Genomic DNA, 26,285 nt, shown 5'->3' with positions numbered 1-26,285 from the left:
AACCACGAACGCGAGCCTCCGAGGATGGGGAGCAGTCACACAAGGAAGAAATTTTCAGGGACTGTGGTCAAGCCAGGAGGCTTGTCTACACATCAACGTGCTGGAATTAAGGGCCATATACAACGGCCTACGACAAACGGAGACTCTTCTTCGCGGCCTACCTGTTCTGATTCAATCAGACAACGTCACAGCAGTGGCTCATGTAAACTGCCAAGGTGGGACAAGGAGCAGAGTGGCAATGGCGGAAGCCACCAGGATTCTTCGCTGGGCGGAAAATCACGTAAGCGCGCTGTCAGCATTCTTCATTCCGGGAGTGGACAACTGGGAAGCAGACTTCCTCAGACACGATCTCCATCCAGGAGAGTGGGGTCTTCATCAAGAAGTTTTTGCAGAGATAACAAGTCGTTGGGGGCTTCCTCAAACAGACATGATGGCATCGCGCCTCAACAAGAAACTTTGCAGGTATTGTTCCAGGTCAAGGGACCCTCAGGCTGTAGCGGTAGACGCCCTGGTGACACCCTGGGTGTTTCCGTCGGTCTATGTATTCCCTCCTCTTCAACTTATCTCAAAAATACTGAGAATCATAAGAAGAAAAAGAGTCCAGACAATACTCATTGTTCCGGATTGGCCTCGAGGGGCCTGGTATTCAGATCTTCAGGAAATGCTCACAGAAGATCCGTGGCCTCTTCCTCCCAGGGAGGACCTGTAGCAGCAGGGGCCCTGCGTGTTCCAAGACTTACCGCGGTTATGTTTGACGGCATGGCGGTTGAACGCCAAATCCTAGCTAGGAAAGGTATTCCGGGGGAAGTCATCCCTACTCTGATAAAAGCTAGGAAGGAGGTGACGGCGAAGCATTATCACCGTATCTGGAGGAAATATGTATCTTGGTGTGAAACCAAGAATGCTCCTATGGAAGATTTCCACCTGGGCCGTTTTCTCCACTTTCTGCAGACAGGAGTGGATATGGGCGTAAAGTTAGGCTCCATTAAGGTGCAGATTTCGGCCCTGTCAATATTCTTCAGAAGGAATTGGCTTCTCTCCCAGAAGTCCAGACTTTTGTAAAGGGAGTGCTGCACATCCAGCCTCCTTTTGTGCCCCCAGTGGCACCATGGGACCTTAATGTGGTGTTACAGTTCTTTAAGTCACACTGGTTTGAACCTCTTCAAACAGTTGAGTTAATAAGATTTCTCACTTGGAAAGTGGTCATGTTGTTAGCCTTGGCATCTGCGAGGCGGGTGTCCGAATTGGCGGCTTTGTCTCACAAAAGCCCCTATCTGATTTTCCATGTGGATAGAGCAGAGTTGAGGACTCGTCCTAAATTTCTGCCTAAGGTGGTTTCATCGTTTCATATGAACCAACCTATTGTGGTGCCTGTGGCTACGGGTGACTTGGAGGATTCCAAGTCTCTCGATGTAGTCAGGGCCTTAAAAGTTTATGTAGCGAGGACGGCTCGGGTTAGGAAAACAGAGGCTCTGCTTGTCCTGTATGCAGCCAACAAGGTTGGCGCTCCTGCTTCTAAGCAGACTATTGCCAGCTGGATCTGTAACACGATTCAGCAGGCTCATTCTACGGTTGGATTGCCGTTACCAAATTCGGTAAAGGCCCATTCCACTAGGAAGGTGGGTTCTACTTGGGCGGCTGCCCGAGGTGTCTCGGCATTACAACTTTGCCGAGCAGCTACTTGGTCGGGTTCAAACACTTTTGCTAAATTCTTTAAGTTTGATACCTTGGCTGATGAGGACCTCATGTTTGCTCAATCTGTGCTGCAGAGTCATCCACACTCTCCCGCCCGGTCTGGAGCTTTGGTATAAAACCCATGGTCCTTACGGAGTCCCCAGCATCCTCTAGGACGTAAGAGAAAATAAGATTTTAAACCTACCGGTAAATCTTTTTCTCCTAGTCCGTAGAGGATGCTGGGCGCCCGTCCCAGTGCGGACTAAATTCTGCAAGGCTTGTATATAGTTATTGATTACATAAGGGTTATGTTACAGTTTTGATCAGTCTCTGGCTGATGCTGTTTTGTTTCATACTGTTAACTGGTTCGTATATTCCATGTTGTACGGTGTGGATGGTGTGGGCTGGTATGTATCTTGCCCTTAGAATAACAAAAATCCTTTCCTCGTACTGTCCGTCTCCTCTGGGCACAGTTCTTTAACTGAGGTCTGGAGGAGGGGCATAGAGGGAAGAGCCAGTGCACACCCATCTAAAGTCTTTAGAGTGCCCATGTCTCCTGCGGAGCCCGTTTATACCCCATGATCCTTACGGAGTCCCCAGCATCCTCTACAGACTAGGAGAAAAAGATTTACCGGTAAGTTTAAAATCTTATTTTTCAGGAGCTCCCTTATATGGAATATGCTCTCAACACAAAAAGCATGTGTATACAACAATGTAATGTCACAGCAGCTGCACTTTTCCAGAGCTGCACTTTAACATCCGATATTTAGTGTACATTATTCAAAGCACTTGCAACATACAGAACAAAAAAATCCAATGTGTTCAGTGGCCAGTTTTATATCTGTAAGCCAGACAGTTGTGACATGGAACGTAGTGGACTGAAAAAAGTAAAAAGAGTGAAATACAAGCATAATGAACAAGGCTGTAACTAGGAGTGGATGAGGTGTGCCGTCATGCAGGGCTCTCTGGGTGGCACAGCTGCTGCCCCACGGTCCTTGCATCTGGCTAGTAGGGTGCCTAGAACGCCACCATGTAGCCAGGATATCTGCGGCTGAACCAGCCGGAGTGTGCTTTAGATATTCTAAGCAGGCACCATGTAGTCTGTGCAGCTCCCTGGAGGGTCCTGAGTACACTTACTGGTGCTGGAGATCCTGCCCCCTCCATGACATCAGTGCAGTGCCCTGTCCAGAAGCCTGGGCTGATATGTCACCAACTGAGAATCTGGGGTCTCTGTCATTAAGGGACAGAGACACTGTGCTTCTCAAGGACAGGGAGACCATGCTCACGCTCCGCAGGCCCATTCTCCATCTCCTGCATATTTTGACAAAAAAATGGACAAAGTCAGTGACATCTCTGCTATCCAAACCGTCATTCTTTTTTGCGAGTTGTAAATTGCTTGAAGAAGATGTTTAATAGTATATTCAGAAGAGACAGCCAATGCATGGTAATACAAAAGTTCCACAGGGTAGTCCTGAACAGAAGACTGGAGGTATAGCCATGAGATGCACAGGGTCACACTAAACTGAAGATGGAGATGAAGAGTCAGCTGGCCAAACGAGAGCAAAAGCAACCAGCATGTAGAAGGTAAGTACTGAGAACAGGACTCTACAGGGTAGCACTGAACCGGAGACTGGGGTGACCAAGCAGGTAATATCAAAAATCCACAGGATAGCCCTAAACAGGAGACTGAAGGTATAGGTAGGAGATGCACAAGGTCACAGTGAACTGGATAGAAAGAGCAAACAATGCAGAGATAATAGCAGAGGAGAATAATAATACACTACAAGTCACAGCAATATGGACTCATGACAGTAGCAGATTTTCCAGGGGATATACAATGCAAAGATGACAGCAGGGGAGATAAAGGAACTTATATCCAGGAGCAGCACAGGTCCCAGGAGCCCTGACCTACTCAACCACAGCCCAGCAGCAGGAGGTCCCCAGGAAGCAGCAAGCCTTATGAAGGAGAGGACAATTAGCCACACCAGTGGCGGGAGCGGAAGTGAATCTGCAGAGGAGCGCCATGAAGTGGGGGTAATGCCGGCCACAGGCAAGAGGCCACAACACAGACTCTGGGGCAGAGGAGGGAGACACAGCCCCCGAATTGTTAAGTGTGGGTCCATAGCCTAAAACCAACAGCCAGAGTAGGAGAGAGCAATGCAGGGAGGACCCCGCTGTCTACAGGATGTAGAAACATAATATAATGGCTGGAGAGCACAGGGCTAGTTTCCTCCATTGCTGCCCAGGCCATGCCCCAAATAAGCAATTATTTTAAATGTTTATTAATGTATACAGTGGAATTAGGGGCGGTTTAACAGCGGAGGGGGCCCGTGTGAGGTCTCTGTGTCGGCTGCCTCCTCTATACAGAGCAGTAGACTCTGGCATTGTTTCAGAGACTACTGTGCATCATACTTGTTACTCTCCTGGAAGCTGCGGGAGGCTTCCATTTTTTGGGGTAGCCCCCTGGACCTAGGGGCCCGTGTGCACTGAACACACTGCACCCATTACAGATATGCCAATGAGTGGAATTGTGAGTGTTTTCCAGTGGACTATCTTATCCCTTGGCAAATCTATTTTGTCCTTTTTCTATGTAATTCTGAATTTTATTTTGTTGTAAAAAGAAAATATATGACAACAGCAAAGTTATATAACAGGTTTTATAAAGCTGATGTGTGTGTGTGTGTGTGTGTGTGTGTGTGTGTGTGTGTGTGTGTGTGTGTGTGTGTGTGTGTGTGTGTGTAAAATAAGGTATTATCTTGCAGCTTGTTAGATCTATTTATTCAGACATTGGATGTATTTTTTTAACTCTATTTTTATTATTGCATGTACAATAAATAAAATGTACAAACAAGCCATTATTCATTGCTCATATAAAAAGTAAAAAATACATAACATATAGGTAAATCACCATAACACCATATCAACAACTATTGTGATCTATGCATTATAATAGATATAAAATTGTTACAATATTTATGGAATGACATTCTATTATTATGGGGGGTATCCTACTAGCAGCCGCACTTTACACTCCTAATAGGATTGATGGGGGCGATCCCATTAGCCCTGATACGGTGCACTCCTCCCTCCGATACCAGCACTTATTGGGGCTTATGCTTTGGGTGCCTCCGGCATAAACCGTGATAACCGGGCTTCCGGAGCTGTGATCCCCGATCCCATGTGTTACCGCACAATCGCGGGTCCATTTTCGGGCGATGAATGACCGTGATAATGACCATCCATCATTATTTGCGATATCCGCCTGTTTTTATTGGCAGAAAATGGATCGGGACTAATTGGATACCGCCCTAAGGGGTATATTCAGTTGAAGTCAAAAGCTGCGGTCTGTCGAAAAGACAGCAGTTTTCGACTTTTTAAGGTCGAATCGTGATTCGACCTATTCAATATAACCCCAATTTTTTCGACAAGTTGATGAATTCAACTTGGCGAAAAGCACATGGATCGCCGGAATAGCTGCCGATCTACGTGCTTGTGTCGGTTTTGGCCCCCTTTTCGACCATCTCAGTTTGACTTTTAAAAAAAAGTCGAGTGAGATTGGGAGAGCCGGGACGGGGTGAGCAGCGCTGGAGGATGTCACAGCCGCCGCTCACAGCAGTCTTTACCCGGCTCCAGCAAGCGACACCTCGCTTGCTGGAGCCGGGTGGACGCTGCCTTGAGTGGCGGCGGCTGTGAGAGGGGGGACGGGGAGTGGCAGCTGTGAGAGGAGGGACTGGAGGGAGAGCCGCGGGCAGACGGGGGAGAGCAGCGCTACAGCAGTGGCCATATAGCCGCTGCTGTAGCGCGGCTCTCCCCCTGTCTCCCCTCCTGCATCTCCATTCGATTTTTTTTAAAGTCGAATTGAGATGTCCATTGGGTAGCCCAGGTCGGATCCATTCTGACAAATGAATGTCGGAATGGATCCGACTTCAATTGAATATACCCCTAAGTCTCAACAGTACAATTTAAAACATAGTATGACACGGCATGGTGGGGACAGTGCATCTCCACAACTATTATGCAAATATTTTAAAAAGTTAAGACCATAGGAGGATCATTTATAAATATATATCTATAATATATGATTCTCATACCATGTTGTGGCACAAAAGCATTTTCTGATTCGTCTCTGAATCAGTTTAGAGAAAAAGGAGATATAGCTTTCCTGTGTTTCCAAAAAAAAGGGTATTGTGTATCTTGCCTTCTGCAGGGAAGAATCCACCCAGTCCATACGAAAAATCTAATATAATCTGTCCAAAAACATACATATAGATAATGATGTTGGATGAATCCATATCTGTACGATAATTGTTCTGGCAGCAGTGCTGTTTCGTGCGGCAGGTGAGGCGTGCCGCCGCACAGGGCACCCGCCACGGCACTATTGGTGGCCCTTGGTGCGCCTCCCTATCATTAGTACTCCTCTCAGGGGGCGGAGTTTTGTGTAATGATGCTTTTGCGGACCACCAGGAGCAATGGGCGGGAGGAGGAGGAGAGAGATGTCGGCTGGCCTGGCGGGCATTGTACACACCCCTGACAACGAGCACTACACAGCCCTGGCAACTATCATTACACAGCCCTGGCAACGATCATGACACCCGTCCCAGAGCATGAAACCCCTGGCAACCAGCATGACACCCAACGAGCAGGGAATTAAAAAGTAATTAGAAGCTTTACTGTGCGGCATAATGTATCAAGGACATTGCGGTGTGTGGCATAATATGGTGCAGGGTGCATTACTGTGTGGGGCTTAATATGGTGGAATTTAATTCATTGTGGTGGCCGTCATATGTTGGTGCAGGGTCAAAACCTGGGGTGCAAGGTAGTCTTTTCAGGCGATACCACGCCCATTTTTGAGAGACCAAGCCCATCCTAGAGAGGCCACAGACACTTGTCAGGAGCGTGCCAAAGGCGCGTGCAAATTTGTCAGTGGTGGGGGAGGAGCACATTTTTAAATCTCTCACTGGGAGCCAAATTGGGTAGAAACAGCCGTGCCTGGCAGCTGCAGATATTGCCAAGAGTCATTTACGACTCCCCATAGAGGCCCTAATACAGGGACGTGCAGTTAGGGGAGGCAGTGCCTCCCCTGTCATTACCGATTAAAATAATATAAAGAAGATACTTATGACACATATTCTGTGTCATAAGTATTTGCTTTATATTATCATAATCATCCCAGTCCTGTGTAAAGTGTTTGGGAGGCATCGATCGTGGTGCCTCCCTGTCAGATAGGGGAAAGTATGGGAGCGGGGGGCGTTGGCGGGCGGGCCCTAGCAATGGGCATTAAAAGCCCATTGAAAAATCATGGGAAAGCGGCACCATTAGTGGTGCCGCTTTCACACAGGGACGTGCTTTCAACCTATGAAAGCACGTCCCCTGTCAGTCAGGCCACAGTAATTGGCCAGCGGATCCGTCACTGGATCCGCTGTCAATCACTGTTGTGGGCGCGGCGGAGGTGCGGGCGGCGGTGCAGAGTTTGAGGAGCAGAGCGGTAACCCATTTAAAAAATGGCACCTCAGCGTCATTTTTGAAATTGAAGATGGCCGCGTCATCGCTCTGCCCCCTCTGGCTGACTTGTATAAGTCAGCGCTAGGGAGCGGCTGTCAGTCCGACGGCGGAGGAGGAGCAGAGAAGAGCTCCTGAAGGTTGAAGACGCCGGAAGTCCTGGGTGGGCAGCGGCTATGCAAAAGAGCTTAAAGGCCGCCGCCCCCAGGTGAAGACCCTGTGCAATAAAACTTATTTTTTAAGACTGTGTGGTGTTTTTATTTTAATATTTTCTTTACAGGTGGGCAACAGGTGCCAGCAGGCCATTTATGTCCAGGCATGCTGGCACTTGTGGTTCTCCAAGTGCCAGCATGCTGGGGCAGGCTTGCTTGGATCTGTAGGCTACCTGTAAAGAAAATTTTTAATAATGAACCCCGCACCCACCGTCACCAGGGGTGCGGGGCATAGCACCGGGCTATCAGCTGGTTATTGCTCGGGAGGGGGACCCCATGTTTATTTTTTTGGGTCCTCACTGCCGAGGAAATCCAGCCCTGGGCTGACTAGCTTGGGGGGGTAGATTAATGCTATGGCAGGGGGACCCCATACCGAGTGTCTCCCCTGCTATGGCATTACCCCCCCTGGCTGGTTCTGCCTGGTGCTGGTTTTACAAATAAAGGGGGGGCTACGCTTTTTTTTTTCTCTATGGGGGGGGAGGGGGGGTGTTAGCTGCTTGTGCCTCCCCAGCCACTGACCTCACCGCACGCCACTGCCCTAATACCCTTGTGGGAGTATGCCAAATATAGCCCATTCCATGGTCACTAGAAAGTAATTGAGTATTCGTAAACCTTCCAACTTTCATCAAAAAACATTTGATAATTGAGCAATCCCAGAGGCAATGGAGTAACTCCCACCTCTTAGAACCATATTTTAAACAATTGCATGAGGACGAAAGCCCCATTATCCAAAGTCTTAAAAGTGAAAGATAGGCCCTATGGAAAATGTTTAAAACATTTCCACATAAATTGGCAGATGATATCTTGGATGCGTATTTTTAAAGCTTTGAGAAGAGAATTCACAGATAAATTAGGAAATGTGACTTTCCATTTACTCATTCCAGTTGTACGAGTGCTATAATCTAGGAACGTACTGAAAAAGATGTAATGAATTATATAATCTTATGGAAAGCTGTTCAAAGAGAGAAGTGTGTCTAAATTGCTAAACCAATCTAAGGGGCCCTACACACTGGCCAACCCGCCGCCGAGCTGCCCGGCGGCGGATACGGCCGACGAGCGACCCGGCGGCGGCGGCGGCGGGGGGGGGGGGGCAGTGACGGGGGGAGTAAAGTTTCTTCACTCCCCCCGTCACGCGGCTCCATTGAAGTGCAGGCAAATATGGACGAGATCGTCCATGTTGGCCTGCATGCACAGCTGACGGGGGACCAGCGATGAATGAGCGAGGGGCCGCGCATCGTTCATCGCTGGAGCCTCCACACTGAAAGATATGAACGAGTTCTCGTTCATTTATGAACGAGATCGTTCATATCTTTCAAAAAATCGGCCAGTGTGTAGGGCCTATAAGTCACTAAGCACTTGAACCACACAGCTAGTGTAACGCTGGGTTTGAGTAAACGCTAAGTTTAGTAAAATTAACCATGGGAAAATTTCACTTACCTGGTTCAAGGTCATTGGTTTTTTAATCTTTTAATGTATAAGCTGGCGTACCATGTTCAGGCGACTAATCACTACTGTGCCATTTTGCCCGGTGATTTTTGTTGCAGCTGCAGCACCGACATGGGACTATGGAAAGGTAAGTCATTAAACATGAGTGCAGTGTGAACACCACACACTGGAGCCATTATAGATACAAGAGTGGAACTGTGAATGTTTTCAGTAGACTATCTTATCCCTTGGCAAATCTGATTGTCCTTTTCTATGTAATTCAGATTATTTATTTTGTTGCAAAAATACAAAAAGAAAATATGTGACAACAACGAAGTTATTTCACAGGATTTCTAAAGCTTATTTTTTGTGTGTATTAAAGTAAAATATTATCTTTCAACTTGTTAGATATGCAGTGCATCCGGAAAGTATTCACAGCGCATCACTATTTCCACATTTTGTGTTACAGCCTTATTCCAATATGGAATAAATTCATTTTTCCCCTCAAAATTCTACACCCAATACTCCACAATGACAGCATGAACAAAAAAACATTGTGATTTTTTTTCCAGATTTATTTAAAATAAAAAACTATGAAATCACATGTACATAAGTATTCACAGCCTTTGCCATTAAGCTCAAAATTGAGCTCAGATGCATCCTGTTTCCACTGATCATCCTTGAGATGTTCCTACAGCTTAATTGGAGTCCACCTGTGGTAAATTCAGTTGATTAGACATGATTTGGAAAGGCACACACCTGTCTATATAAGGTTCCACACTTGACAGTGCATGTCTGAGCACAAACCAAGCATAAAGTCAAAGAAATTGTCTGTAGACCTCCGAGACAGGATTGTCAAATCTGGGGAAGGGTTCAGAAAAATATCTGCTGCTTTGAACGTCCCAATTAGCACAGTGGCCTCCATCAACCGTAAATCGAAGAAGTTCGAAACCACCAGGTCTCTTCCTAAAGCTGGCCGGCCGTCTAAACTGAATAATTTGGGGAGAATGGCCCTAGTCAGAACCTGATGGTGACTCTGTCAGAGCTACAGCATTCCTCTATGGAAAGAGGAAATCCTTCCAGAAGGACAACCATCTCTGCAGCAATCCACAAATCAGGCATGTATGATAGAGTCATAGAGATAGATGATGGAAGCCACTCCTCAGTAAAAAGCACATGGCAGCCCACCTGGAGTTTGCCAAAATGCACCTGAAGGACTCTCAGACCATGAGAAACAAAATACTGTGGACTGATGAGACAAAGATTGAACTTTTTTTGGTGTGAATGCCAGGCATTATGTTTGGAGGAAACCAGGCACCGCTCATCACCAGGCCAATACCATCCCTACAGTGAAGCATGGTGGGGGCAGCATCATGCTGTGAGGATGTTTTTCAGCGGCTGGAACTGTGAGACTAGTCAGGATAGAGGGAAAGATGAATGTAGCAATGTACAGAGACATCCTGGATGAAAACCTTCTCCAGAGTGCTCCTGACCTCAGACTCGTGCGACCCTAAGCACACGGCCAAGATATCAAAGGAGTGGCTTCAGGGCAACTCTGTGAATGTGCTTGAGCGGCCCAGCCAGAACCCAGACTTGAATCCAATTGAACTTCTCTGGAGAGATCTGAAAATAGCTGTGCACCGACGCTTCCCATCCAACCTTGTGGAGCTTGAGAGGTGCTGCAAAGAGGAATGGGCGAAACTGCCCAAAGATAGGTGTGCCAAGCTTGTGGCATCATATTCAAAAAGGCTGTAATTGCTGCCAAAGATGCGTCAACAAAGTATTGCGCAACGGCTGTGAATATTTATGTACATGTGATTTCTTAGTTATTTTATATTTAATAAATATGCAAATATCATCCAAAAAAATTTTTTCACGTTCTCATTATGGGGTATTGTGTGTAGAATTATAAGGGTAAAATTAATTTATTCCATTTTGGAATAAGGCTGTAACTTAACAAAATGTGGAAAAAGTGAAGCGCTGAATTTATTCAGACATTGGGGGCCAAATGTAATAGAGTGAGACTTTCAGAAAGTGAGAGATTTGGTAAGGTTTTTCAGGTTTTTTTTTTTTATAAAGTGGCAATCATTCACACTGCGAAACCAAGTTGATCTTGCTATGTAAATGATTGCCACTTTTTAAAAAAACTGCAAAACCTTACCAAATCTCTCACTTTTTGAAACTCTCACTCTATTACATTTGGTCATTAATGTTTATTTTTAAGTATTTTTTTAAATATTAATAAATAAAAAATGGAAAGAAAGGGGTCTAGCTTAGGTCTCTCTTCCTGTGCAACTGTAGCTCTTAACATTTATTTCTGCCCTTTGATGTTTTACAGATATTACTATTCTATAACATTTTGCAGGCCTTTTTTTAGTGAGCTCCTCTTAGGAATTTTCTTTTGTTCATGTAGCTCTTCAGTATTCTTTCTATATTTAATATACTGCCAAATGAAGCATATTTGCCTGCTGTGCCGCAAGTTGCGGGACACTCCTCATTTCTCCGGCAGGGTCTTTTTTTTTTGACAGGCGATTTAATAGGATAGCTTTTGTAACAAAAAAAAAAATGTATATATGTATAAGTTTGGAAAAATTGTTAAGAACTGACTTTTTTCATTCAATGTTTGATCATGGGTAATTGAATCCCTTCCACACCCCCACACTAATGGAAACTTTGTTATCTGATTGCTAGATATGATATATGGCTGTTTGGCCTCAAAAAGGTCCTTATTTGGTCCGAAAACGTCAACTGCTCTGTAACATGGAGTGACCACAATAAATTGCTGCCGATTTGAGGTCTGGTGAGTATCCTCCCTTTCCACACAGTGAATTTATATATTTAGGGGACCATTTATGAATGAGTATTAGCTATTTAAAACTAGTTGCATATGGTAAATGGTGCTGCAGCCAATCAGCTCTCAACTGTCTTTTTTCAAACCTTGACTGGAAGGAGCCGATTGGCTGGAGCACCAAACTGTCATGTGTTTGAAATATTACAGTTGGTAGCTGCTTGGCAGGAGCACCATACTTATATGAGAGAGCGTATCAATGTGATTTATGTTGCAGTCTTTCGATACTGATTTCTAAGTTCTTGTACTTTTAAATATAAAGCTGAAAATGAAAAAGGATAGCGAAAGGAAGATGAAAGAGAAGCAGAAATCGAGGCCTCAAGTAAAGACCACTCTCCAGTCTGATGAGGATTGTGTTTTATCCAAGACTCCAAGTGGTGAGGGCAAGGCCTCCAGTAAACATATGACAACCAGCGTGCCTGGTAATGCCGCCTTATCAAATGGATTAAAAGGTATTGTGATGATTACTAAAGAGTACATTCGGCAATGTGATGAGAGTGCATCTCATGTAATGGCACCATAGTTAGGTGTTTGATTTCCCTTTTGTAAAATATATAACACTGTGTATATACGTCCTGGTGGAGACCCCTTGTGCAGCATCCAAATGACCTGTATGACCAGTTGAATGTTATCTCTATACATACTGTACACACCTAAAGGGTTTTTGTATCCATCCTCCCTTAACCCTCTATCATTGTCATTTAGCCTTAGTATTGTTACACCCAAATGGCCTGGACAGAGTATAACTTTCATATAAGACTGTAAATGGTGAGTAAGGTCTGCAGCCAGACCTTATTAACCATTGGATTGTACTGGCAGACCAGCACACCTGTTCTAGTGTGCCCTGTGTTGGCCTCAAGCTGTATGTTACAGCTATTTTGTTTCTTCCAATAGCCCTCGAGAGTATGACTCACATGAACGTTATACTCTGTCCACACCATTCAGGTGTAACAATACCAAGGCTAAATGACAATGAGTTTTGTGTCCATAGTAAAGCATAGAAGATTGGAGGCAGACTCCTTTTAAACAGCTCACCAAAATCTTAGGCGCCTTATAATGTGCATTATTTATAGTAAAGGGATCTTTGTCCCTTACAGTAAATGTGGTGACATAATAGACCAGTAATGAACCATGTACTCCTAATCTAGTTTACATGGCAGGTTCCCGCTATGCTTAGTTTCATGCTCCGTTCCTCACCCTTAGGGGATTGACATTTTAGGTCTGATCTGTTTAACCACTTAATTGACTATTTTTCTCTTAAACCGTTCACAAAAATATTTTTTTCATTTTTTTCCCTTAATTTAATTTAATCGAAAAAGTGTGTTAAAATATTTATTATATTATGCACATCTGGATCTCCTTGTTAAACATTGGGGGACTGCGGCCACCTGTTATCTGAGCATGCCAGTTAAGTGGTTTAACACATTTGTCAATTTCTCATTACCTATTATAAAATCCAGTCTATCCTGTGCTATATGTTCAAATCTGTATTTCTTTTGTGTGGCACTGACGACTTCCATCTTTAGCCTTATGTTACTTTTTGTCTTATTAAAGCCGTATATTCTCAGTGGTAGTACAGGGTGAGTATCCCTTATCCAAAATGCTTGGGACCAGAGGTATTTTGGATATGGGATTTTTCCGTATTTTGGAATAATTGCATACCATAATGAGATATCATGGTGATGGGTACCAAGTCTAAGCACATAATGCATTTATGTTTCATATACACCTTATACACACAGCCTGAAGGTCATTTAATACAATATTTTTAATAACTTTGCGTATTAAACAAAGTTTGTGTACATTGAGACATCAAAAAACAAAAGTTTCACTATCCCACTCTCACTCAAAAAAGTCCATATTTCGGAATATTCCGTATTTCGGATATTTGGATATGGGATACTCAACCTGTATTGCTGCTGTCCTAGTTGTATTTTGATCTTTCTCTATCGTCCTAGTGGATGCTGGGGTTCCTGAAAGGACCATGGGGAATAGCGGCTCCGCAGGAGACAGGGCACAAAAAGTAAAGCTTTAGGATCAGGTGGTGTGCACTGGCTCCTCCCCCTATGACCCTCCTCCAAGCCTCAGTTAGATTTTTGTGCCCGGCCGAGAAGGGTGCAATCTAGGTGGCTCTCCTAAAGAGCTGCTTAGAAAAGTTTAGCTTAGGTTTTTTATTTTACAGTGAGTCCTGCTGGCAACAGGATCACTGCAACGAGGGACTTAGGGGAGAAGAAGTGAACTCACCTGCGTGCAGGATGGATTGGCTTCTTGGCTACTGGACATTAGCTCCAGAGGGACGATCACAGGTACAGCCTGGATGGTCACCGGAGCCTCGCCGCCGGCCCCCTTGCAGATGCTGAAACGAGAAGAGGTCCAGAATCGGCGGCAGAAGACTCCTCAGTCTTCTTAAGGTAGCGCACAGCACTGCAGCTGTGCGCCATTTTCCTCTCAGCACACTTCACACGGCAGTCACTGAGGGTGCAGGGCGCTGGGAGGGGGGCGCCCTGGGAGGCAAATGAAAACCTTTTTTGGCTAAAAATACCTCACATATAGCCTCCGGGGGCTATATGGAGATATTTAACCCCTGCCAGAATCCGTTAAGAGCGGGAGACGAGGCCGCCGAAAAAGGGGCGGGGCCTATCTCCTCAGCACACAGCGCCATTTTCCCTCACAGAAAGGCTGGAGGGAAGGCTCCCAGGCTCTCCCCTGCACTGCACTACAGAAACAGGGTTAAAACAGAGAGGGGGGGCACTAATTTGGCGTTAGAAATATATAAAAAAGATGCTATAAGGGAAAACACTTATATAAGGTTGTCCCTATATAATTATAGCGTTTTTGGTGTGTGCTGGCAAACTCTCCCTCTGTCTCCCCAAAGGGCTAGTAGGTCCTGTCCTCTATCAGAGCATTCCCTGTGTGTGTGCTGTGTCGGTACGTGTGTGTCGACATGTATGAGGACGATGTTGGTGAGGAGGCGGAGCAATTGCCTGTAATGGTGATGTCACTCTCTAGGGAGTCGACACCGGAATGGATGGCTTATTTAGGGAATTACGTGATAATGTCAACACGCGCCAAGGTCGGTTGACGAAATGAGACGGCCGACAAACAATTAGTACCGGTCCAGACGTCTCAAAAACACCGTCAGGGGTTTTAAAACGCCCGTTTACTTAGTCGGTCGACACAGACACAGACAGGGACACTGAATCCAGTGTCGACGGTGAATAAACAAACGTATTCCTTATTAGGGCCACACGTTAAGGGCAATGAAGGAGGTGTTACATATTTCTGATACTACAAGTACCACAAAAGAGGGTATTATGTGGGATGTGAAAAAACTACCGTAGTTTTTCCTGAATCAGATAAATTAAATGAAGTGTGTGATGATGCGTGGGTTCCCCCCGATAGAAAATATGGGCGGTATACCCTTTCCCGCCAGAAGTTAGGGCGCGTTGGGAAACACCCCTTAGGGTGGATAAGGCGCTCACACGCTTATCAAAACAAGTGGCGGTACCGTCTATAGATAGGGCCGTCCTCAAGGAGCCAGCTGACAGGAGGCTGGAAAATATCATAAAAAGTATATACACACATACTGGTGTTATACTGCGACCAGCGATCGCCTCAGCCTGGATGTGCAGAGCTGGGGTGGCTTGGTCGGATTCCCTGACTAAAAATATTGATACCCTTGACAGGGACAGTATTTTATTGACTATAGAGCATTTAAAGGATGTATTTCTATATATGCGAGATGCACAGAGGGATATTTGCACTCTGGCATCAAGAGTAAGTGCGATGTCCATATCTACCAGAAGATGTTTATGGACACGACAGTGGTCAGGTGATGCAGATTCCAAACGGCACAAAGGTGTATTGCCGTATAAAGGAAGAGGAGTTATTTGGGGTCGGTCCATCGGACCTGGTGGCCACGGCAACTGCTGGAAAATCCACCGTTTTTACCCTAAGTCACATCTCTGCAGAAAAAGACACCGTCTTTTCAGCTTCAGTCCTTTCGTCCCTATAAGAGTCATATCTGCCCAGGGATAGAGGAAAGGGAAGAAGACTGCAGCAGGCAGCCCATTCCCAGGAACAGAAGCGTTTCCACCGCTTCTGACAAGCTCTCAGCATGACGCTGAGACCGTACAGGACCCCTGGATCCTACAAGTAGTATCCCAGGGGTACAGTTTGGAATGTCGAGACGTTTCCCCTGCGCAGGCTCCTGAAGTCTGCTTTACCAAGGTCTCCCTCCGACAAGGAGGCAGTATGGGAAAAAATTCATGAGCTGTATTCCCAGCAGGTGATAATTAAATTACCCCTCCTACAACAAGAAAAGGGGTATTATTCCACACTATATTGTGGTACTGAAGCCAGAAGGCTAGGTGAGACTTATTCTAAATCTAAAAAAATTTGAACACTTACAAAGGTTCAAATCAAGATGGAGTCACTCAGAGCAGTGATAACGAACCGGGATCCATGTCCCAAATTTGCCCTTATCACTAAGGGTACCTCAGGTTCGTGGTACAGAACTGTCACTATCAGTTTCAGACGCTGCCGTTTGGATTGTCTACGGCACCCCGGGTCTTTACCAAGGTAATGGCCGAAATGATGGTTCTTCTTCGAAGAAAAGGCGTCTTAATTATCCCTTACTTGGACGATCTCCTGATAAGGGCAAAGTCCAGGGAACAGTTGGAGGTCGGAGTAGCACTATCTCGGATACTGTTACAACAGCAGGGGTGGATTCTAAATATTCCAAAATCGCAGCTGATCCCGACAACAAGTCTCCTGTGCTTAGGGATGATTCTGGACACAGTCCAGAAAAAGGTGTTTCTCCCGGAAGAGAAAGCCAGGGAGTTATCCGAGCTAGTCAGGAACCTCCTAAAATCAGTGCATCATTGCACAAGGGCCATGGTAAAAAAAATGGTGACTTCCTTCGAAGCAATTCCAGTCGGCAGATTTCATGCAAGAACTTTTCAGTGGGATCTGCTGGACAAATGGTCCGGATCGCATCTTCAGATGCATCAGCGGATAACCCTATATCCAAGGACAAGGGTGTCTCTCCTGTGGTGGTTACAGAGTGCTCATCTTCTAGAGGGCCGCAGATTCGGCATTCAGTTTTGGATGTTGGTGACCACGGAGGCCAGCCCGAGAGGCTGGGGAGCAGTCACACAAGGAAAAAATTTCCAGGGAGTGTGATCAAGTCTGGAGATTTTTCTCCACATAAATATAGCTAAGGGTAAATTTATAATGCTCTAAGCTTAGCAAGACCTCTGCTTCAAGGTCAGCCGGTATTGATCCAGTGGGATAAAACATCACGGCAGTCGCCCACGTAAATAGACAGGGCGGCACAAGAAGCAGGAGGGCAGTGGCAAAAACTGCAAGGACTTTTCGCTGGGCGGAAAATCATGTGATAGCACTGTCAGCAGTGTTTCATTCCGGGAATGGAAACTGGGAAGCAGACTTCCTCAGTAGGCACGACCTCCACCCGGCAGAGTGGGAACTTCATGGGGAAGTTTTCCACATAATTGTAAACCGTTGGGAATTACCAAAGGTGGACATGATGGCGTCCCGTCTGAACAAAAAACGGGACAGGTATTGCGCCAGGTTAAGAGACCCTCAGGCAATAGCTGTGGACGGTCTGGTAACACCGTGGGTGTACCAGTCGGTGTATGTGTTCCATCCTCTGCTTTTCATACCTAAGGTACTGAGAATTATAAGACGTAGAGGAGTAAGAACTATACTCATGGCTCCGGATTGGCCAAGAAGGACTTGGTACCCGGAACTTCAAGAGATGCTCACAGAGGACTTATGGCCTCTGCCGCTAAGAAGGGACTTGTTTCAGCAAGTACCATGTCTGTTCCAAGACTTACCGCGGCTGCGTTTGACGGCATGGCGGTGGAACGCCGGATCCTAAGGGAAAAGGCATTCAGGAAGAGGTCATTCCTACCCTGGTCAAAGCCAGAAAGGAGGTGACCGCACAACATTATCACCACATGTGGCGAAAATATGTTGCGTGGTGTGAGGCCAGGAAGGCCCCACGAAGAAATTTCAACTCGGTCGATTCCTGCATTTCTTGCAAACAGGAGTGTCTATGGGCCTCAAATTGGGGTCCATTAAGGTTCAAATTTCGGCCCTGTCGATTTTTCTTCCAGAAAGAATTGGCTTCAGTTCCTGAAGTCCAGAAGTTTGTCAAGGGAGTATTGCATATACAACCCCCTTTTGTGCCTCCAGTGGCACTGTGGGATCTCAACGTAGTTCTGGGATCCTTCAAAACACATTGGTTTAAAACCAGTCAAATCTGTGGATTGAAGCATCTCACATGAAAAGTGAACATGCTCTTGGACCTGGCCTGGACCAGGCGAGTGTCAAATTGGTGGGTTTTTTTCTCTCAAAAAAGCCCATATCTGTTTGTCCTTTCGGACAGGGCAGAGCTGCGGACTCGTCCCCAGTTCTCTCCCTAAGGTGGTGTCAGTGTTTCACCTGAACCAGCTTATTGTGGTGTCTTGCGCCTACTAGGGACTTGGAGGACTCCAAGTTGCTAGATGTGGTCAGGGCCCTGAAAATATAGGTTCCAGGACGGCTGGAGTCAGGAAAACTGACTTGCTGTTATCCTGTATGCACCCAACAAACTGGGTGCTCTTGCTTTTAAGCAGACTTTTGCTAGTTGGATGTGTAATACAATTCAGCTTGCACACTCTGTGGCAGGCCTGCCACAGCCAAAATATGTAAATGCCCATTCCACAAGGAAGGTGGGCTCATCTTGGGCGGCTGCCCGAGGGGTCTCGGCTTTACAACTTTGCCGAGCGGCTATTTAGTCAGGGGCAAACACGTTTGTAAAATCCTACAAATTTGATACCCTGGCTAAGGAGGACCTGGAGTTCTCTCATTCGGTGCTGCAGAGTCATCCGCACTCTCCCGCCCGTTTGGGAGCTTTGGTATAATCCCCATGGTCCTTTCAGGAACCCCAGCATCCACTAGGACGATAGAGAAAATAAGAATTTACTTACCGATAATTCTATTTCTCGGAGTCCGTAGTGGATGCTGGGCGCCCATCCCAAGTGCGGATTATCTGCATTACTTGTACATAGTTACAAAAATCGGGTTATTATTGTTGTGAGCCATCTTTTCAGAGGCTCCGCTGTTATCATACTGTTAACTGGGTTCAGATCACAGGTTGTACAGTGTGATTGGTGTGGCTGGTATGAGTCTTACCCGGGATTCATAAATCCTTCCTTATTGTGTACGCTCGTCCGGGCACAGTACCTAACTGAGGCTTGGAGGAGGGTCATAGGGGGAGGAGCCAGTGCACACCACCTGATCCTAAAGCTTTACTTTTTGTGCCCTGTCTCCTGCGGAGCCGCTATTCCCCATGGTCCTTTCAGGAACCCCAGCATCCACTACGGACTCCGAGAAATAGAATTATCGGTAAGTAAATTCTTATTTTTTTCTGATTGTAGATTCTGCAATATCTGAGCAAGAAATGGCGCGAGTTGTTTCTGCTCCTAAAGATCAGGAATCCAGCCTGGTAAAGCCAGCTCAGACCTTACAGCAAGAAGTGGAAAAAAGTGAACAAATTGTTCCAATTGATGGGAAGCAAACAGAACTAATCGTAGATGTAAAAGAGGCCGATAATATGCCAAAGCCTAAGGGAAGGAGAAGAAAAACAAAAGAACCTACTCTAGAGAATACACAAATTCTGCCAGTACCTCAAGAATATAATTTGGTGGAACCTAAAGAAGAACCTGAGGCATTAGACTTTGTAGTATTTGCTTCATTACAGACTAAGGAGTTACTCTTTGCTCCTATGGAAGTGGATCTTCCAAGTGTTCCACCAATGAAGGAGAAGAAAAGTCGCAAGAAGAAACCACCAAAACAAACCTCTCCAGAGAAAAAGTTGCGTGCAGAGTGTGAGCTAGAACTGCCGGTCATTACGGCAGAAGAGAAACCTGTTGTGTTCAGTGAGACTTCAGAGCCTTTCAACAAAGTTGAGGAAGAGCAGATGCATAATGTAAATGAGGACATGCTCTCCTTAACCTCTGAGCTAGAACACATGCAGAACACTAGAGCTGACGAATATGACTTGATACTGAATGGTATCACTAGGGTATCCTGTAAAGAAGAACCGGAGCATATAATGCCCATGATTGGACCAGATACTCTGGTTTGTCATGAAGTTGATTTGGATGATGGTGACGAACAGGACAAGGTAGAGGTCATGGTAGCGGAGATGGACACACAGACCATACTTGTACCCACACTGCCCCCTACTGTTCCGCCTCAGAGTTACTCTGTGACTTCTCCCCTTGCGCTCAGTCATGATGAGTCTCACAACATAAAGAATGAGAGTGACATAACCATCAAAGTGGACAGTGTGACAGAAGAATCTCACAAAGATAAAGGTAAACACCTGTAATACAGGCCATAGTTACTGTAGCACCAATAGGGAACAAGTGCTTTGTGGTGAAATGTGATGGTGTATAAGGAGCTATGTTTCATGCAGAATTATCTGAAAGTATTAGTTGCCCCTTTATTGGTTTTATGTCCCAGACACGGGAGTGGTCACCTATTCCGCTAAGTGCAAGCAAGGCTCAGGCGGCTAATGGACATATCCTTACAGCCCAGCTATATAGAAACTGCAGTGACTGGGTCATTGTATATGCGAGGGATTAGACCCATAATTCCTGTATATGCTCCATAGAGCTTTTTATCATAAGTAGGTATCATTCATTACATTGCTGAATACTTACATTTGTCCAGGCCTGTGCGTAATAGGAAATAATTATAATGCTAGCAGTTCTGTAAAGAGATTAGACTGTTCCCCCACAGTTACTCAGTGCGTGTAATCATACTGTGACCCACACATACTTGTGAGCACTCGCACATGGCAGCCATTGTATCATTTTTGCCCCACATACAGATGTCTCCCCCATTGTCCTTTCACATACTGATGTGCTTCTGCTAGCACTTGTGCCCAGTGGGTGGCATGGAGGTGCCAGTCAGTCTGTCTGCATGCTAGGCCTGGTGGTGACTGCCTTTTTGCTGACAACAATAGCAGTAAAGAGTTTGTGCCAACTACATACTGATATTTGGACATCACCCTTGGCCCCACTTGTTTTAGTCTCTGGGCACCACTATTTGTTAAGTCCTTATTTTGCATCTTGCCCTGGGAGAAGTTTGAGTGTGATCTTTCTTTTAAGATAGTACATAAGGCAGTACATGCTCTCAATATGAGATCAGAGTATAGTATAATCCGTATGGAGTTGTCTAACAAAGAATGCTCAGCAGGACATTACTATACAAGTCTCTTCTGTACAACATGACGCTGTTATATGGACATGAGTCCGTTTTGTCCCCATCTCTTGATTGCTCTCAGCTGGGGTAGTATTTTATTCTAAGACTTGGTTTTCTCTGTTTCATCCCTTATTAGTCCATAAACGGATCAGTGAGAGCAACCTTGGGACACTGGCAAAGAAACAGAAGCGTGAACTAAAGCGAATGAGCGCTTCATCTAAGGGTGAAAAGAACGGAATAGGTGAGACGCTCACGTTCCAGCCAGTCTAATGTATTGCCATAAACATGTAATGCCACTATTGGGAATCTTTATTTACTAACAACTTATTAATGATTGTGTTTCCTCATTAACTGGTCCTTTGTGGATTTATTATATTTTCAGGTCAAAGCAGCAACAGAGAAAACCTTTCTGCTCTGGACACCCCCAGTAAGTGTGATCCTGATAAGCACATACATGTTCCTAAGCCACAAGAGATGAGATCACCAACCACAGTCACATCTCCGCATATAAAACAAGTAAGAAGAGACAAGCATAGAAAGAAGCACCAGCACTCTACACCAAGGGTGTACAAGTGGACACTGCAGCTCAGTAAGTGATGCATTTCAAATTCATGGTTCGTCTTTGTGGGGAGCAGGAAGACTCTGTATTTGGCTGAGCAATACCCCTTTCACACCGCTAATATATCCCGGAATATTGCCGACCCGGGTTGAGGTGCAGTCTAAAAACACTACTTTTGAATATCCCGGGTCAAGTAACCCTGCATTTCAACCCGCAGTGTTAAACAAGGGTTGGACCCGGGTCAATGTGCACTCTAAAGTGTCCAACCCGGGTTATTCATCCCTGCATTCATGTCACCGTGCTGATTGGCTGTTCTTTGTGCCTTGATGATGTCAGCAGACTGAGTCCTGCTACACAGACAGAACAGAGAGCATTAGAGCTATTAAGAATTAGGGGTGAGGTAGAGATTGCTAGGCAGCTTACTGCATACCTCCCAACTTATTAAAAGTACAAAGAGGGACCTTGGTGCGCGCTAAGTGTGCCCAAAAAGGGTGTGTGACCTATATGAAAGGGGCGTGGCCTCGTGACAGAGCCTCAATCGTGAGTCACGCCCCCTTGTACCATCACTGAGGGGGCATGCCCAGCCCCCTCTCCCTCTGTCACCTGTGCATGTGCAGCAGCAGTGACAGGAGCCTCCCAACTACCCCACCCCCCACCGTGGGACACTGCAGCCCAGGGGTGGGACAGCGGGACAGTCCCAAAAAAGACGGGACAGTCGGGAGGTAAGTTACTGGAACAGTTAAAGATGCAATTGTATATAAAAACATAGCTCTGCCAGCCATGATTCCTGCAATGCTCTGAGCTGTCCCCACCCTCTCCTTTTGTCCCCTCTGACACCTCATCTTTCTGAGCCAAAAAAAGTCCATTTAAAATGACATCCATGGTGTTTTAATTGCTGACCCGGGTTGAGTTAAAAGGCCAACCATGCAATAACCCGGGTTGAAAGTGTAGTGTGAAAGGGTCGGACCCGGGTTTGCGGTGTGATGATGGAAAGCTCCATGCTGTGCTCTAGTGAGAGCAAAGTGCTGCAATCCTCAGAGCAGTGTGAGACATAGGATGCTGATACCGGTGTGTAGGTCGCTGTGGAGGGGGTTGTTTCTTGGCTACACTGGCTGAAAAGACAGATGCCAGCAATTCTCTGCTGTCCCGGTGAGAGGAAAGATCACCATTGCTGTGACTTGTATCTACTGATATCAGGGACACTATAGCCACGTAGCCATCCACAGATCAGTGTGTGTGCTGTAATGGGAGATGAATGCATGCTCTTTAGTGATCAGCTATGAGCTACTATGGCTACCCCATACTTCCTTAAACCAGGGAGGTGTTTCAGGTGTGAAGACCACTGCCCAGCTGATTCATATCCTCCTCATGACTGCTTGATATGCCCTCCTGTTGCCCTAAACACTGTCGAGAGGTATTATGACACGAGTGGGGCTGAGGGTGAGAGAAGCCTAAAGGTCACACACATTACCATCCCAAGCCCCAATGACCCCACCTTAGTGGTGTTCAGCAAAAAAGTAACATTCTGGATATCTGCAGCAATTGCAGCTGCAGCAGCTGAGGAAATAGAGATCAGCCTCAGACTGTCTGTGGACTGTTGAGCCCTAGCCATTAGCAGGTGACTTTGTAGCTGTATCATTCTTATGGCTGTCCTGTTTACTCCACAAGATGATGATTCCGTTACCTCCGATGATCATTATCACTTTCATTAGAGCTCCGTGTGCAAATATTGAATAATGGAATATTTATTGTGGAGGGCAGGTGTTGTCCTAGTGATGTAACGCTTTATTTCTGTTATAACTCTTAGATGAACTGGATAATATGTCTGGCACAGAGAAGATGGAGTTCCTCGAGGATACACTGCAGGAGATCAGAAAGAAGTACATGTCCTTAAAGGCTGAAGTAGCTGCAATAGACAGGAAGCGGATAGAGTCACAAAACAAAGGCCGAAAAGGTGAGCCTAACTGTCCTGTGTTCTCCTTCTTGTGCTCACAGGACGGGAGTTCTCTGGCTATAAGGGAAGAACAAGTAGATGCTGGGGACACTTTGATCAATCTCCTTTGTGTGTCATCCATGATAGACAGATCTTCTGTGACTGCTAGTAATGTCTCTGCATGTGTGTGGTCACAAACATTATAGAGATATGTCATCAAGATGCAGACATCCCTCCCATGTAATAATAATAACATAGTCGTGGCTAATGGCCATATATTTTGCTGTTGAACTAACTTTTCTTTCATCTACCCACAGTGTACAATATAAGAGCATCAATGTCCTCTGCATCTTCATGGGCTGGAATGGGTTCCTCATCCTCGTCCCACAAAGCACACTGTCTGTAGAGTGCAGGAGATACGTGGCGTCACCTACTTCCCATCAGCCGGCTGCCATGGACACTTATCCTCCATCCCTTTAATCCTACCTCATGAAGCACTCAATTAATTTGCTAAGGAAATTTTTTTTCTTTTTCTTCATTTTTTAAATCTTTTTCTTAAATAATAAATTAGGGTTAGACTAGCAGTGAGTCTGCCGCAGTGGCTTCTTGTTGTGTCTAAACAGAGGAATGAAACTTTTAGGAATTTGAGAAATGTGTGAATAATATTTTCAGGAGCTCCCTTATATGGATCATGCTCTCCTGTGCCCCAACACAAAAAGCACGTGTATACAACAATGTAATGTTACAGCAGCTGCACTTTTCCACAGAGCTGCACTTTAACATCCGATGTTTAGTGTACATTTTTGAAAGCACTTGCAACATACAGAACAAAAAGTCCAATGTGTTCAGTGCCCAGTTTTATATCTGTAAGCCAGACAGTTGTGACATGGAACGTAGTGGACTGAAACAAGTGAAGAGTGAAATACAAGCATAATGAACACGGCTGTGGAGTGGATGAGGTGTGCCGTGCAGGGCTCTCTGGGTGGCACGGTTTTTGCCCCACGGTCCCTTCATCTGGCTAGTAGGGTGCCTAGAACGCCACCATGTATCCAGGATATCTGCTGATGCACCAGTCGGAGTGTGCTTTAGATATTCTAAGCAGGCACCATATAGTCTGTGCAGCTCCCTGGAGGGTCCTGAGTACACTTACTGGTGCTGGAGAACCTGCCCCCTCCATGACATCAGTGCAGTGCCCTGTCCAGAAGCCTGGGCTGATATGTCACCAACTGAGAATCTGGGGTCTCTGTCATTAAGGGACAGAGACACTGTGCTTCTCAAGGACAGGGAGACCATGTTCACGCTCCGCAGGCCCATTCTCCATCTCCTGCATATTTTGGCAAAAAATGGACAAAGTCAGTGACATCTCTGCTATCCAAACCGTCATTCTTTTTTGCGAGTTGTAAATTGCTTGAAGAAGATGTTTAATAGTATATTCAGAAGAGACAGCCAATGCATGGTAATACAAAAGTTCCACAGGGTAGTCCTGAACAGAAGACTGGAGGTATAGCCATGAGATGCACAGGGTCACACTAAACTGAAGATGGAGATGAAGAGTCAGCTGGCCAAACGAGAGGAAAAGCAACCAGCATGTAGAAGGTAAGTATTGAGAACAGGACTCTACAGGGTAGCACTGAACCGGAGACTGGGGTGACCAAATAAACAGAGCAGGTAATATCAAAAATCCACAGGATAGCCCTAAAGAGGAGACTGAAGGTATAGGTAGGAGATGCACAAGGTCACAGTGAATTGGATAGAAAGAGCAAACAATGCAGAGATAATAGCAGAGGAAAATAATAATACACTACAAGTCACAGCAATATGGACTCATGACAGTAGCAGATTTTCCAGGGGATATACAATGCAAAGATGACAGCAGGGGAGAGAAAGGAACTTCTATCCAGGAGCAGTACAGGTCCCAGGAGCAGAGCCGGCCCTAACCAATATGATGCACTAGGCAAGATTTTGGCTGTTTCCCTCTAGAACCGCCGCTAGTTCTGCAGGAGATGCCTGGCATGAGTCAGCTGGCAGCTCTGCTAACGTCGGGCGCCTTTTGTTTACGGAAATGCATCTTATTTGCATTACTATGTGGCTAGGACGCACAAGCAGCTTCTGCTGATTAAAATGATATGCAGCATACCTATATTCTGTGTGCGACTGCGGCTGTATCTGCATATGAAATGCTACATTACAGTGATTTCCAGGAATACACTGCAACATAGCATTTCATATGCAGATACAGCCGCAGTCACACACAGAATATAGGCATGCTGCATATCATTTTAATCAGCAGAAGCTGCTGGTGCCCCTAAGCATACCAAATGCCCTAGGCATTGGCCTAGTTTGCCTATGCCTAAGGCCGGCTCTGCCCAGGAGCCCTGACCTACTCAACCACAGCCCAGCAGCAGGAGGTTCCCAGAAAGCAGCAAGCCTTATGAAGGAGAGGACAATTAGCCACACCAGTGGCGGGAGCGGAAGTGAATCTGCAGAGGAGCGACATGAAGTGGGGGTAATGTCGGCCACAGGTTAGAGGCCGCAACACAGACTCCAGGGCAGAGGAGGGAGACACAGCCCCCGAATTGTTACGTGTAGGTCCATAGCCTAAAACCAACAGCCAGAGTAGGAGAGAGCAATGCAGGGAGGACCCCGCTGTCTACAGGATGTAGAAACATAATATAATGGCTGGAGAGCACAGGGCTAGTTTCCTCCATTGCTGCCCAGGCCATGCCCCAAATGAGCAATTATTTTAAATGTTTATTAATGTATACAGTGGAATTAGGGGCGGTTTAACAGCGGAGGGGGCCCGTGTGAGGTGTCTGTCTGCTGCCTCCTCTATACAGAGCAGTAGACTCTGGCATT

At 45.9% G+C, this 26,285-nt stretch overlaps 1 protein-coding gene across 2 annotated transcripts; it reads left to right on the top strand.

Moving 5' to 3' along the window:
* The first annotated feature begins 11,508 nt into the window (after positions 1 to 11,508).
* On the top strand, positions 11,509 to 24,442 carry LOC134980456 (AT-rich interactive domain-containing protein 4A-like). Of its 2 annotated transcripts, XM_063947294.1 has the most exons (7): positions 11,509 to 11,610; positions 11,921 to 12,110; positions 19,104 to 20,045; positions 21,074 to 21,178; positions 21,320 to 21,526; positions 23,304 to 23,450; positions 23,747 to 24,442. In XM_063947294.1, exons 2-7 carry the CDS (start codon positions 11,927 to 11,929, stop codon positions 23,833 to 23,835), a joined length of 1,674 nt encoding a protein of 557 aa, XP_063803364.1. In that variant the 5' UTR covers positions 11,509 to 11,610; positions 11,921 to 11,926; the 3' UTR covers positions 23,836 to 24,442. The 2 variants fall into 2 exon arrangements, with proteins under 2 accessions (XP_063803364.1, XP_063803363.1); XM_063947293.1 differs by lacking the exon at positions 11,509 to 11,610 and having other exon boundaries at positions 11,834 to 12,110.
* Positions 24,443 to 26,285: the final 1,843 nt, after the last annotated feature.

This window comes from Pseudophryne corroboree, chromosome 12 (assembly GCF_028390025.1).
Source record: "Pseudophryne corroboree isolate aPseCor3 chromosome 12, aPseCor3.hap2, whole genome shotgun sequence".
NCBI classification, from domain to species: domain Eukaryota; kingdom Metazoa; phylum Chordata; class Amphibia; order Anura; family Myobatrachidae; genus Pseudophryne; species Pseudophryne corroboree.
The sequence above is the reverse complement of the archived record's forward strand: the minus strand, read 5'-3'. Positions and strand labels throughout refer to the sequence as shown.

Excerpts from the sequence above, each read along its gene's own strand:
- LOC134980456 (XM_063947294.1), top strand. The coding sequence starts at position 11,927 with ATGAAAAAGGATAGCGAAAGGAAGATGAAAGAGAAGCAGAAATCGAGG. Across the intron at positions 12,111-19,103 it reads CTTATCAAATGGATTAAAAG|ATTCTGCAATATCTGAGCAA; the intron begins GTATTGTGATGA and ends TTCTGATTGTAG. Across the intron at positions 21,179-21,319 it reads GGGTGAAAAGAACGGAATAG|GTCAAAGCAGCAACAGAGAA; the intron begins GTGAGACGCTCA and ends TTATATTTTCAG.